We start from the raw sequence: 14107 nt of genomic DNA, 5'->3' as shown, positions 1-14107 counted from the left end.
TATTTTAATTTGATCTGAGTCGTTTTTGTCGGACATCGTCTAACGTCTTTCTGCAGTCAAATTTACATTTATAGTTATTTTGTGAGCTGCAGCACCGTGAGCAGAACAGTGTTATTCACAACACCGTCGTGACAATAGGAAACGTGACCTGATTTATGATTAAACCATTGCAGTTTGACTGAGCGTCTCCTGGACACAGGGCTTTTTCCATCAGCACCATGTGTTCATCAGTATTATTATGCCTTAATACAAAAATCCAGTTTCATGACCGGTGTCTCAGACTTTAAACCATATCAGTTTATTTACATCCAATGCAAACCCTAAAAACATTGTCACACCTGGAAGGTTTTCCTGGTATCACTGATGAAGAGGAGGATGTTTGTGTGCAGCAGCTTTCACTGACTCTGTGACGAAGGATGTCCCTCCATCCCCCTCCTCCTTCTGCTCCTCTACCTTCATCCTGCACTTTTATGAATGAGACGATGACGCCAGCAGCCGGCCCCTCCCCCTCTGATGCGGGAAAAACCTCACCATCAGATAGAGAGATGCTCCCCACGCGTCTCTAATCCTGACGGAGGCAAACATCTCCATCCTCCTCCTCCTCCTCCTCCTCCTCCTCCCTCCTCTTCCTCGCAAGACTGAGGATGAGTAATCCAACCGGGGAGGGAGGGGAGACGAGAGAGGCACGCATACAGTGAGGGAGAGAGAGAGAGAAGGAGGAAGGGAGGAGACCATTGCATCATCACCATCATCATCATCATCAGTGAACGTGCAAAACGACAGGCAGAGAATTCAAAAAAAGCGTCCTGCTGAGCTAGGTCTGATCGGTGCAGGCTAATTCTGGAACACTCGCCGCCAAGCACAGGAGGACGGGATCAGGAGAATATTATCCACGCTGCGGATTTTTTATTCAGGAACAGACTCACACCTGGAGCACCAAGCTGAGAGCAGGCATAAATTATATTTAAAACCTCTATACAGCTTGCTGACTACAGGGATGAGGCTAATTCGTGGATTAAAGGCTGAGTGAGTCATCCTTTCATTTGGGGCACATGATTATTTTCAGAGCAGCTACCAGCAGATCTTCCTGCCCCCTCAACATGTAAAGATCCAGGGGCCGGGACCGGACTAAGATTTGGATCCATCTCAGGGACAGGACAGCTGTCTGCACTGGACACATTCCTCTTGGGACCTGGTTTATCGCTAGATCAGTGTATTGGCATGTTCTGTTTCTGCCTGCAGAGTTCCCTGCTTAAGCTCCAGGCTTTGGATGTAGAGGGGGGGTCCTCACAGGGGCCGTCCCCGGAGGAAAGCCCCTCTGCCCTGGGCAGCAAGGACCAGAAGAGCCCCTGTGTCCCTGCCGAGCTAGGTGGGAAAGATGGAAGGACCACTGCTCTCTGCCACAGAGCCCCATCGGATGAAAACCACCCACCAGGTACACCTGTCTCTCTCTCCCTCTCTCTCTCTCTCTCTCTCTCTCTCTGCCCCCACATGTCTGTTTCTGTCTCTGACTCTCCTTACTGTTCTGTGGATGCCCCCACATGTTTATCCTCACCTTTCTGTCCTTGCCACAGCCTGTCCTTGTTTATCAGTATGTTTACAACTGTGTGCCCGTTCGACCGCCATCACCTTTCTGTCCCTGCCCCCACCCGTATGTCCTCAACTGTCTGTCTCTCTCCCCATGTCTTCCCCGTCAGCCCTCCCCTGCCTGTTTTTTTTTTTTTTTTCCGTTTCGTTTTATCTCCCGTGCCTGCCTCCGTTCTCACCTGTCTGTCGGTCCGTCTCTCTCTCTGTGTGTGTGCAGGTCAGACGTTTTCCTTCATAAGCTCCTTCTCGGTAGATTTAACTGGTTTGAGATTGCCGTCTGTTTCTGATGAATCAGCTCCTTCCTGCTTCTATCGACGTGTGGGTGCGTGGATGCCAGTGTGTTTTCAGCCTCCCACCTCCCCTAAGCGATGAGCTATTTATAGCCACAGAAGTAAAACTCTGTGAAGCACACTGACCTCCTTCGGCTCCTCTTCTTTCATCCACACTGCTTGCTTCGCTCAAGCCGCTCTCTGTTAGAATTTGATGAGTATTTACGGTCTGTGCACAACTTATACTGACACTGGTAACCACAGAAGATCAGCTTATTCCGTGGGAACATGTTTGCAACTAGTTAATGATTGAAAACACTGGGAAACGGTTGCGATCCAATAAAATATACATGACAAATGAGTCAATGTGAGTCCATCAGTTTGTTGTGTGTGTTCAGCAGAGCTCCTGACAGTCCTGACCAGACCTGCACAACCTCCCAGACATCAGCCGTTGGCTTCTATCCATCCCAGCCAACAGCCCCTGGTCTCGGATGGGGTGTCGTCCCCGAGTCCTCACCATTCCCCACAGAGGAGCATCCCTGGATTTGAGGTGGGAGGTGGAGATGGATCAGAGGGAGGAGGCGGAGCTCTCCTCCAGCTGCTGGCGGGACTCCCCAGTCCCCTGCCTTCTCCACGCTGCTGCAGCCCCAGCCTGAGGTTCAACTCTGACCCAGATACGGCTCCATCGCCACCCTGCAGCCAGCAATACATCCTGTGAGCGTCCTAAGCCTTGTGTCATTTGCCATTGTCTTGCATGCTTGATGTATTACGGTGGTTTGAAACAGGGTTAACAAACTCCAGTCCTCGAGGGCGGGTGTCTTGTATCTTTTAGATTAGAGTTTTTAGCTGCTTGATTCAGGTGTGCTCAATCAGTGGCAAGACACTGGCCTGCAGTTTGAGACCCCTGGTTTAAAGGAACGTGTCATAAGCACATTTCTGCAGAGCTTAGGGTACTTGGTGATGAGAAGCTCCTGAATTAGGGGTTACGATTTTAATATAGAATTTGATTTGGTGCACTCAGAGCACGATCAGTTTCTCTACTATTGAACGACTAGATTTAGTTGTTGTTGGTCGTGAAGTATTAAGGACTCAGAGTTTCGCAGACCTAGGACAGGATTTAGAATTTGACTGGATTTGTGAATTATTGACCCTGGCGTCCGTCCAGTTTAGCTACTTCCAGATATGAGCGGGAGATTTACCTGCTATTGGAAACACAATGCATTGTGTTGACCCAAGGGTGGCTCTGTCCTCGTAGTTTATTGGTCTTCTTTGAGTCTAGAGCTGGATTTGGCTTTTCTAGATGTGGTTGTGTGTGGATTACTCTTGAGATTACGTTTGGATACTTTGGTCCAAATATTTGTGTTGGGTTTGGGTTTCAAAATAAGAATTGTCTTAATTTGGCCTTGATTGTGAGCAGAATTAAAGAACTTGACTTTGGCTCCGGCACTCACAGCGTACAGATATTTGGTATAGAGTACGCATTAATGTAGCTAACTGGTCAGGCTGTAAGGTGTCCGTTGTGTTCATCAGATTGACAGCTGGGGGAATGAAACTGTTTCTGTAGTGGCTGGGTTTTCCATATAGCGCTGACGTTATAAGTCTAAAAAGTTCGTATCCAGCGTGTTTGGGATCTGCAGTGGCCCTTTCATGACTCTAGACTTGTACAAGTCCTAAATGAAGCGACGGTGATCTTTACTGCAGACTTACCTGATCATTGCAGTCTGGACCTGTCCTGTTTTGTGATGAAACAAAATATTTATCTGATGTTTTTTACCATCACAAAAGTGTGTTGTTTTAATGGTAGTGTTTAGACTTTTTATATCCACTCTAGGCTTATTCAGGCTCTGATTTGCACTAATAGGCAATACCACTGTTTAGGACGTATTATACTGGTGGGTTCGAAAGTTTTTTAGACTAAACCATGCCAAGCATAGTGTTACGGGATTTGTAGAGAGAATTTTAAAGAAATTGGGTCAAAACGTTTTCAGCTTGATGGAGTGCTTTCAGTTTGACCTCGATATGTCTGCCTCTTTAATGCATCTTATATAACCATCCATTATTTGCCTATTTCATTCTTAGAGCCAAAGCTGGAGGCAGAGGGTCAAAGTGTGTTTATGACCCAGTTGGTGGTTGCCATGTCTCACTAGACTCTCTCAGTATCATCTGTTTACCAACTAATTTGACTTTGTGTTCTGCTAAAAGATGCAGAGATCATAAATTATTTGTATGTTTTGATAATCCACTCCCTAAAAGAACAGTATCCAAAAGGTTGACTCTAGAGAATTTCATTGTAGGAAGGGTAGAAAGCTGAGTGAACCACCGAGGGTTGAAGTTGGACAGAAAGCGATACATAAAATCCGATTTACATTTGAGGCTCTGGCTTGTAGAAGATGTTCTGCAGAAAGACTCAGTGGAAACCAATAAATCCTTACTTTAACTACTGGCCTGCAGGTGCAGGAGACTCGGGGACAGGACTGATGTTTCAGAGGATGAGTGTCCCACATCCATCCCTTTCCTCACCCGACACATTCAAAGCCTGAAGAAGAGGGTTCGCAAGTTTGAGGATCAGTTCGAGCAAGAAATGAACTTCAAGGTAAATCTGCACCTCCACTGTCATATGATGAGGTCGCCTAAACCAGTTAAAAGGCTCCTTTTGGTTTTTTGCTGCTCCACCTTGATTTACAGGATAAATTTCCATATCACCTGCAATAGGAAATGCAGCAAAATGCATACTTGTCAATATTTCTTGTCTATCTATCTATCTATCTATCTATCTATCTATCTATCTATCTATCTATCTATCTATCTATCTATCTATCTATCTATCTATCTATCTATCTATCTATCTATCTATCTATCTATCTATCTATCTATCTATCTATCTATCTATCTATCTATCTATCTATCTATCTATCTAGCACAGCAGGCCAAAAAGAACAAATTATTTTAACATGCAAACAAAATGAAGACATCAATGAAATTACCAGCAAGCTAGGGAAACCTATTCAACACACGGGGGTTCCAACTTCCCAATGATTGCATGTGGATAAAAGCAGTAGAAAACTTGCTCTTGTCACAGCTGTTATATTTTCTGCTGCTCATTTGTCCCCCTTTTGAATGCCTGCACAACTTCCCATATCAGCAATGTCAAAAACATCCACTCTCAACTTACAGGTAAACTTTAGTGATTGATTGTTGGTGTCTTGGATATCCGTTGTTATTATAGATGTTTTAGACTAATTTAAATTTGTGAGTTTATTTTAATACCCTGTCTCCGTTGTGTGTGTTTTTCAGCCATCTCACAATGATAAATACTCGAACCCAGAGATGGTCAGAGTGATGAGTGAGCTGGCAAAAGCTCGCAAACAGCTAAAAGGTAAAATACAACCAATGTCTTGAGTTCCGTTCCAGTTTATAAAAAGAAACTGATCTAAATATAAAACATTAGCATTTACTATTATAAAGGTGCAATGGTTTTAATAAACATAAACACGGCAAATAAACACAATGTAGTTAATTATAAAATCTTTCTGCCCATAATATCCGTCCATTTCTCCTTTTCAGTCTGCAGCATATTCCATAAACAGTTGGTTCAGTGCAATGTTTTCTGAGTTTATAATGTTCCTATTGTTTCTAACTAATCGTAATGCTGCCCTAGAGGATTCCACACTATTCTTGCATATATGTGTGAAGATGTCCAACAGTTGGGAATTGTCACTTCTTCCTCAGTTAGGCCATTTGAATAGGTTTGAAACGTGTTTTTTCTATTGACCTGTTGAAAAATGCATGGATGTCCCAGGAAAATGAAAGCAACACATCTTATCCTGAGATCACTGCTAAAATTCTCTGCCTCAATGCTAATAGTTGGTGACAACAGGCTGGATGCTCCTTTTTCGAAAAACATGGTTTAACATGGACCCAAATGCACGCTGAACGAAAGACAGAGAGATAAAGTGAATAGTCCTTGATAATAAAATAAACAAAACCTACAATTTTGACATGAAGGGAACAAAACATGGCTGGCGTAGGAGAAACAGGCAGAGAAATGGAGCAATGGAGCAAATTGCAGTTTAACAGAAGAATCCAGTGGTGAACAAACAAAACAGTGAGCTTATATACGTTGCAGGGCTGGAGAATTATTGATTAGCTCATATTTCCTCTGAGCTAATCAGAGGAAATATGGAACAGGTGAGGCAGAGTGAAGGCAAGGTGGCTGAGGGAGGGAGACTTGTGCTGCATTCCATTTACTTAAATAGGAGCTGGTAATGGGGTAAACCAAAGTAAACAGTGTTCCAGTGAACAAAGTCAGAATCAGGATTCCAAAATAAAAACAAAAGGTTAGGATGCCAATATGGTGACGGCCAGTAAAACCTGTAGTTTTGTTTGTAGTACCTCTTATGAACGTCATTGTCAGCTGGACTTTCCACATGAAAACACCACTTTTGATTTGTTTTGTTCAGAATTGAAGCAGTTACATGTACCATTGACATGTTACATTGACATGATCTGATGAGCTGGCATATTGGATCTGACAATCGGCCTTAAAATCTTTTACTGACTTTCCAAGTGGGAAAATGTTCCAGTTGATTCTTCCTATCAGAGGCCAGGATTTCTGATTTACAATTGCAAATGGCATGCAGCATAACTAACACAAACGGAGGCTGGACACACACAGAGACTTCTCACTAAAGGAAAATGATTGATGCTGAATTGAGGAAAATAAATTCAACAAAACAGAACACAAGAATAGATCAAGAAATTAAACACCAAAGCAAATTAAACAAGGAAATAATAAAAACATGAACACAAAAGAAAACCAAAACTCAAATACCCTGAGAACATGACCGTCTCAGGTTTCTTAAAGGGCCAGAAAAGCTGACTCTACTTTTGAGAAACCAGGCTTCATTTTAGCAAAGTAAAGCTTGTGAATATAAGTCTGTGATTTAGAGCTGGAAAATATAAACCGTGCACCATTTGGTTCCATCAGCTGTGGATGAATGATGTTTGTAGACACATTGATTTCTAGGGGGAGCAGAGCTTAGGCTGCTCCCTGAAATCTTCCCAGGTTCCTCAGGTGTTTTCAAGATATTCTGTTGTGTAGATGAAAAAATCTGTAAACTCTTTCTCAGTTTTCCAGTGAGGATCTTTGGCAATTAGCCAATTCAGCAATTTTCTCACACATTTGTTGTCAAATCGGAAAATCACCTCAACATCTTTGCTCCTCAGAGACTCAGACGGTCATGGATACTACTTTAGGATAAAATAACTTGTTAATCTTAGCTTTTTTGAAATCTTGAAAACAAAATGGATAGATTTAAAAAACAAGCTCGTGGGACACAATCAAATTATTACAGCAGCTACAGTTTTTATTACTTTGCTAATAATGCACATCCACATCAGAACTAAGGTTTACACTATTTGCTCTGTTGTGATTGCCTTCCTTCTGCAGAGATGAGACTTCGACAGTCGGTGTTTGAGTCGAAGGAGACGGAAACCAGTGACACCTGCAGGTTGTACTGAGTACATCCACACTAAACATAACAGTTCTGGACGGACGTGTTATCTGCCAATGTTTTCTGGAATATTTATTCAGACAGAGTAGAACATGTTTACTGAGCATTGTCAGGATTTGTACATTTAATCAATCAAAAGTAAAAAAATAAAGGTGTATTACGGTTAACATGTAAACAAACATAAACAATTTTAACGAATATTTTGTGTCCCTTCGGGTTCTTTACTGTCAATCTGCAGATCGGGTTCTGGTCACCAGGGGACGTCAGACCACAAACCATCTCTGGAAGAAACTGTGGAATCTCTGTTCAGGCGGCTGAGAGAAAAGAGACAGTCTCTCGGTCTCCCTGACAACATAAAGGTTTGTGTTCACCTGCAGGCCGTCTGAATCGTTACTGTAAACAGAAGCTGCAGACCTCCAGTTTAATTTCCTGTCTGTTCATGTTGGTGTACAGGAGATGACGCAGGCGCAGATGGTTCTGGAGAAGATTACACTGCAAAAATGTCTCCTGTACTTCGAGAGCGTTCACGGCCAACCGGTAAGGCCCCAACAGAAACGTTTCCCCTGTCTCGGATATTTTATGAGCATGCCTTTACAGCAGTTTGTATATAAGTGCTGAGTAAAATCTGTAATTCATTGCAAAAGGTTTCAGAGGTTTATCTTTTTTTGTCCATCAGGGAACGAAACAGGAAAAGAACCTAGTGAAGCCTCTGTATGACCGTTACCAGATGATCAAACGGTTATTGTGTGCCAGCCCAACCATCACCACAATAGTGAGAAACACACACACACATGCACGCTTGCGCACACGGACATCCGCGTTTTACATACTTTCTGAGGACCTTGGATTGACTTCCATTCATTTTCAAGACTTTCTATGGCCTAACCCTAACCCACCATCAGTACATGCCTAAACCTTACCAAAACTCAAGTTACACCTTAGTCTTAAACCTAACACCCAGCCCAAGAACATGTCTTTTCCATGTGGGGACCAGTCTTTGGTCTCCACAAGGACCTATGAGTCCTCACACAATTGTTTTTAAAAAATACAAAAGAAACTTTGAATATTTTTTACTATTTTCAAAGTTAAAAGTTTACAATATATTTACCCTAATATTCTTACATTTCGACATAGAAACATAAACTGACACAACTGACCTAAAACAGGAAAGGTGTTTTCTCATTTTTGTCAGAAAGTGAGAAAAAAAGTGATTTATTTTTTGTCTAGGGTATATAAACATCTGGATTAAAACACCATTTAGATTAAACTGTCTTTCTTTATCTAAATGTAAACAAAATGTATGGGTCAGAATCAGGGCTATGTACAGATTTAGGCTGCATTCACACCTGCCACATTTGGTCCAATTTAAACAGTTTAGAGTTTGTTCCCCTCTTGGTCTGGACCTTTTGTGCAGGTGTGAATACACTCAAGCGAACCCTGGTCTGGACGAAACAACCGGACCGAGACACATTTTTTGAAGTGGTCTTGGTCTGCTTCCAAACAGATTCTGGTGCAGTTTCCTTCTGGCCTCGATCCAAACCAACAACAAGAAAGATACGTCTCTTTGGACTTAACATGCCACCAAAGCAGCGACCATAGTACCTGTTGCTTAGCAACGCTGATGGGACTTTGTCGTCTTGCAAGATGCGTTCCTGCATACTGTTCCAAAAGTAGAAATGAAATGTCTTGAAACCTGCGATGAATGAGTTCACAATGATTTGGCAGCTGTAAAAACAGCACAAATATGCAGAACAGAGGAGCTGCTGGGAGGTAAAATTTCTATTTGTTATAAGTTGTAGTTCTTTTGAAAAAAGTGCAATGTAAAAGGAAACCACGCTAAACAAAGAAAAAAAAAGTCTGCTTTTGTTCTGGATCAAACAAGCAGACCTAAGGACTATCCTGGTGTAAATACACCTTTACAGCTTTTTAGGACTGCATGCACGCTAAAAGAAAAAAAACTAACATGTATAAGTGAAAATTCACGCTCACTGCAGACAGCCTCCCAGATATTAAAAACTGTATGACTTTGTAGATTATTTTTTTTTGTACATCTGAGCTGCTGTTTTGCTACCTGAGTGTGAGTTTTCCTCAAATTCAGCTGCCTGTCTCCCATGGTTATGGTTTAGTGCGTCCTGGGCAATCCCTTGACGGGTTCTCAGTCCATCACAGAGACTGACAAAATATATATTTTATGTAATAGCAGATATTCCTTCACAGTCTGTGTGCGCTTAAAAATAAAATAAGTAATAATTATCAATCACACCCACTAACAAGCACACAAATTGGGGTTAAGTGCCTTGCCCAGGCGCACATTAACATGTGACAGGGGAAAAAAGGAATCAAACCCAGAACCTTCCGATTGCAAGATGACTATGCTACCCATGTCGCTCCTGTAGAGAGATTAGTTCCAACCATTTGCATTTCCAGCTCCCCAGCATAGCCCAGGACAACTGTTTAAAATTAAAATCCCCTGGTTAAGTGAACAGGATGAAAGAAAACGAGGCACGTTTTTTTACTTTCTGAAGCTTGATTTATCCACCTCTGTAAAATGCAGTTGGTTTGGAAAAGGGATGGTGTTAAACAATTTTCTGTTTCTGTCCCTCAGGAGGAAGAGGAGGGTTCGGATGAAGAATCTCTGAGCTCCTCGTTGGTCAGTGATGTTCTAGTTCCTCCTCCTTGCAGAGGGACGTGGCCATCAGCCAGCGAAGAGGACAGCGACCGGGAGAGTGACCCGGCCTTCGTGTCCCCCATAGATGAAGTGAAAGCCGTCCGTCCGCAGGCTGCTCTCACCACCGCCAACTTGCATGAGGCTTCCAGGTCTGCACAGGATCACCGCCGCAGCTGCATTAAGTCTGCAATCTTCTCGTTTTACATTACACTGGAACTGAACATCTCTTAACACTTTTTGTTCTCCCGCTGGATTAGGTCTCAGCTGCTGGAGTGTTTGCGGCAAACCAGAGCTGAGAAGAAAATCCGGAGGAAAGTTCTGAGGGAGTTTGAGGATGAGTTTTACCATCAGACTGGGCGGTATGTAAGCTAAGCTAAGCTGCAAATGTTTATATCACAAGCAACTATGGATGTGCAACTAATCAAGTCTTTACTTTTATACTGACTCCAAATGATCACAAAAAAAGACATCATAAACAAGTAATCACCGTCAAAACCATTGCCAGACAGTTTTATTGGTAAAAATGGTTTTGCCTATATTGGAAAAGATCAAATTCAGCATCTAGATTTGTCCGCGCCCTCTGTTTTCTTGACAATCCTGATTTTGATGACTGGTTTTCCCCAACAGAGTCTGCCAAAAAGAGGACCGCACTCCAATAAAGGAAGAGTACCAGGAATACAAACAGCTCAAAGCTAAACTGAGGCTGCTGGAGGTCCTGCTTAGCAAACAGGATGTCACCAAAACGCCCTGAAGACACAGAACACAGATGTAAACTAAGAAAAAACTGTATCAGATTTTTAAATTAGTGCCAAATGTCAGACAGGACCGTTACATATATCTTAAAGATAGCTGTGATTCTGGTGTGTTCCGACATGCTTCTGACATGGCTCCTCTGACAAATGTCTTTCAAACATGTTTCAGGTAGTCAGTCGTATTCACCTTTGCACTGTCTGATATTGGTCCAACATGTTGGACAAGTGCAGAATCCATCTCCAGCGTCATTTATCCCTCAGCAACATTCCACCATGTCAATGACTGACACGAATTCCCACGCGTGTTCACAGAGTTGTGTCCACAATATTACCAGTATTTGTCCACCATGACCATGATTGATGGAAAACCTGTTTATAATGTGGTTAACAGGTTGTCCTCATAAGGCTAAAGTGTGTTTGAAGTGTTAAACGTGTCGGCTTAAGTCCGTTGTCTGTCTCAACTGTCTGACTTCGTGTTTGATGTTTCCGGTGTGAGTCACCCCCCCCACCCGTCCTCTTAAACTGCCCTGAAGCTGATCAGTCAAAATACCCGGACTAAGTTTTGCTCCCGTTTGGTCCCAGTTCAACATGAATGAAGTTTCAGTCTGACTGATTCCTGCTCCAGTCTGGGCCCAGTTAAACACTAACAAACATTCCTTCCGTCTCAGACATAAATATATTTTTTATAAAGATTGAAACAGTCTGAGCACACTTGGATTTGTGATGAGGGTTGCAAACAATGAAAAGCAGATGGTTGAGAGGCTTCATTTTGTTTTGCCACATAAAGACAACAAACCTTTACAAAGAAATTGAGTCATTTAGATCCACCTTACTCCTGCCTGTGCTGCTGAAAGATTGAATATGTTGGCTACTTTCACTATGATGACCGCAGCTGCGGCAAAACGGTTTGTGTTTGGAAATGTCTGGTTTTTATCTTTTACAATTATCACACAGCATAAATCGTGTCCGTTATTATCTCAGACATGTCTGGAAATACCTGCTTTTTGTAGTTACGCCTGTAATAAGACAAAGCTTAAACCGTGGCTTCCGCTGGTGTGGGGATGATTCCTCATGCATGGATTTTTTTTTATTGGTTACCATCAGATGAGGAATCAAAACGAATGGGTTGAAGAATAGAAGTTTAAGTCACCGCCTAAACCCCTGAAGGTGTGCTCTTAAATCTTAAATTTGTAAACCTTAAATAATGGAAGGAAATTCCTCCCTCCACTTGTGTTTGGCTACGACAGACAGACGAGAGAAGAAAATGTTGGCTTCTAAAAGGATAAACAGCTCTACTAAGAGCACATCTAGTCAGATCTTGAGTAGAAAACAGCAAGTAAAATAATTACGTCCTTTTATGATTCATAGTAATTTGCATGAGACACCCTGGTCTTTCCATTCCATCTCAACAGGCAGAAGGATATTATAATTCAAAAGCAGTCTAATGCACAACTAATGTTTTATTAGTAATTCAGAAGCATGTTAATGATGAAATGAATACTGTGCTGAATTATATACTTACCACTGTTTCTGTCTGTAGCGGTGGAGTTGACCACGCAGATAAAAATGCTGCTGTTCCTAATGACAGTCCATCTCATTAGATCATCCCCCAATCTTTAAAAGATGAAGGGCCTGGTGTGATAATATCCGATTTAATATGTAAATGCTGATGTTCCCTGATGTTTCCTACCAGTTTCTGCTCACTAAGAGACCTTTTTTTTTATATGCAAAAAAAAAAAAAAAAAAAAAGCCAGACTGGAAGTTTTCAAAAATAATCAGTCAAACGCATCACAGGATCTAGGAGTATAGTGGATAGGCAAACAAGCTTTTCATAAGGCAGAGCAACACAGATCATTGATAAAAACAATGTAAGAGGAGTGTTATAGCAAAGACATGGCATCAACAAAAGACTGGTGACTGGGAAACATTTATTTAAAAAAATATTTGTTTTAAATAAAAAAAGAAATAGGAGGTGTGCCTTCAGTTAAATTCCAACACACTCCAGACAGTTATATGAATATTTAAGATTATTGGACTGTGAAGCCACAATAGTTTTTACATTTATATTTTTGAAATGTTGTTTGACATTTGTGCCTTTAATAATCACCATGTTAATTGAAAAAATATGATACTGTGATTCAATCATGAGAACAATCTATAATGTCAGCGTAGGGAAGAATATTCCATGGCAAGGATTTGTTTTAATCCTTAAAAGCCACTTCCCAATATAAAGTTGAACCAAAAGATTAGAAATATATTTAGTTGTTCAATTACAGTTGAATAAAATGTTTGTTGCTATATGTCCTGGAGATTGTTTCCGAGAAGTAGGCTGGAGTCTCTGACTTCAGCATCATTAATCTACCTGTAACGTCACTTTAGGTGCAGTGGGACATTCATCTTTCAGAGTGTTTAATGCGACTCCCAGATGAAGAGAGAAGCATCTTTAATTACTTCTGAGCACTTTAAAGTTAATAAGGGAAAATCATTTTCACCCAAAGGCCAATATGCAAACTGATGTTGTTGCTCCGGTAAGTTTTATTTTTCCATATGGATCCTGAACAGAAAAAGAGTTTCAGTAGTTTGGGAAAAGAGTGCTGACAGATATGTGTATATAATCTGTGAATGTGTGAGTTGTAGAAAAGGGCTTCCACAGGCTGCAGGGCTCAACTGTCAAACGTCTCGTCAGTAATGTCATTGCTTCAGTAACATCCAGACTGAGCCACGATTATTTTTTTACTCTTCTGTGCCGAGTAAAGTCGGAGAACAAAAGTACCAACAATCCATTTCCTGAGAGTTTTTTTTTTTTTTTTTGATGATGATGATGAATTTGACAGCCGACTTAAAAAAACAACAACATGCCGAGCATCACATGTTCAAAAGTTCAAATCCACTCCCTCATTGATGAAAAGCATGTGTTGATATGATGTAAAATAATCATACTCAAGCTTGTGGGTTCCGTCATGTACAGAGAAACCTTCGTAGTCTTCTGTAACCTCGATATCTCTGATGAAGCGTGTTCGACTTGACTGAGGTTCAGTTGTCTGCTGACTTCCTTAAACTGCTGAATGCACGTCAGTGTTGATGTGGTGACCTTATTCATGCTGCTGTGATGATTAATATTGTCCCTGTAATGTATAATCCTGGCCGGGCTGAGACATTTCTATACAGACAAGTTTAAAATAAATATTTTTGCTATAAATATGAGTTTGGCATTTTTAATTCAGTTAAATCTTCAGCTGAGGCCTAGTAACGAGGACTAGACAAGAAACAGGAAGAACATGTGCTGAGACAAAATAGTCTCAAAAGAGACAAGAAAAC

The 14107-nt window shown here is 41.5% G+C and overlaps 1 protein-coding gene across 2 annotated transcripts; it reads left to right on the top strand.

Annotated features, from left to right (window-relative positions):
- The first annotated feature begins 723 nt into the window (after positions 1–723).
- LOC105937658 (protein FAM13C) lies at positions 724–13988 on the top strand. Of its 2 annotated transcripts, none has more exons than XM_012879096.3 (11): positions 724–1435; positions 2255–2570; positions 4308–4449; positions 5151–5232; positions 7306–7366; positions 7608–7728; positions 7823–7906; positions 8046–8141; positions 9975–10186; positions 10295–10396; positions 10665–13988. In XM_012879096.3, the coding sequence occupies exons 1-11, from the start codon at positions 1222–1224 to the stop codon at positions 10786–10788; spliced, it is 1554 nt and encodes a 517-aa protein (XP_012734550.2). In that variant the 5' UTR covers positions 724–1221; the 3' UTR covers positions 10789–13988. The 2 variants fall into 2 exon arrangements, with proteins under 2 accessions (XP_012734550.2, XP_012734551.2); XM_012879097.3 differs by having other exon boundaries at positions 725–1435; positions 2258–2570.
- Positions 13989–14107: the final 119 nt, after the last annotated feature.

The sequence above is a fragment of the Fundulus heteroclitus genome, chromosome 10 (assembly GCF_011125445.2).
Source record: "Fundulus heteroclitus isolate FHET01 chromosome 10, MU-UCD_Fhet_4.1, whole genome shotgun sequence".
Classification (NCBI taxonomy): domain Eukaryota; kingdom Metazoa; phylum Chordata; class Actinopteri; order Cyprinodontiformes; family Fundulidae; genus Fundulus; species Fundulus heteroclitus.
The sequence above is the reverse complement of the archived record's forward strand: the minus strand, read 5'-3'. Positions and strand labels throughout refer to the sequence as shown.

What these genes read in the sequence shown, in the direction of transcription:
- LOC105937658 (XM_012879096.3), top strand. Translation starts at nt 1,222, where the DNA reads ATGTTCTGTTTCTGCCTGCAGAGTTCCCTGCTTAAGCTCCAGGCTTTG. An exon ending in TGCAGCCAGCAATACATCCT is followed by an intron (nt 2,571 to 4,307) that starts GTGAGCGTCCTA and finishes ACTGGCCTGCAG; the next exon opens with GTGCAGGAGACTCGGGGACA. An exon ending in AGCAAGAAATGAACTTCAAG is followed by an intron (nt 4,450 to 5,150) that starts GTAAATCTGCAC and finishes TGTGTTTTTCAG; the next exon opens with CCATCTCACAATGATAAATA.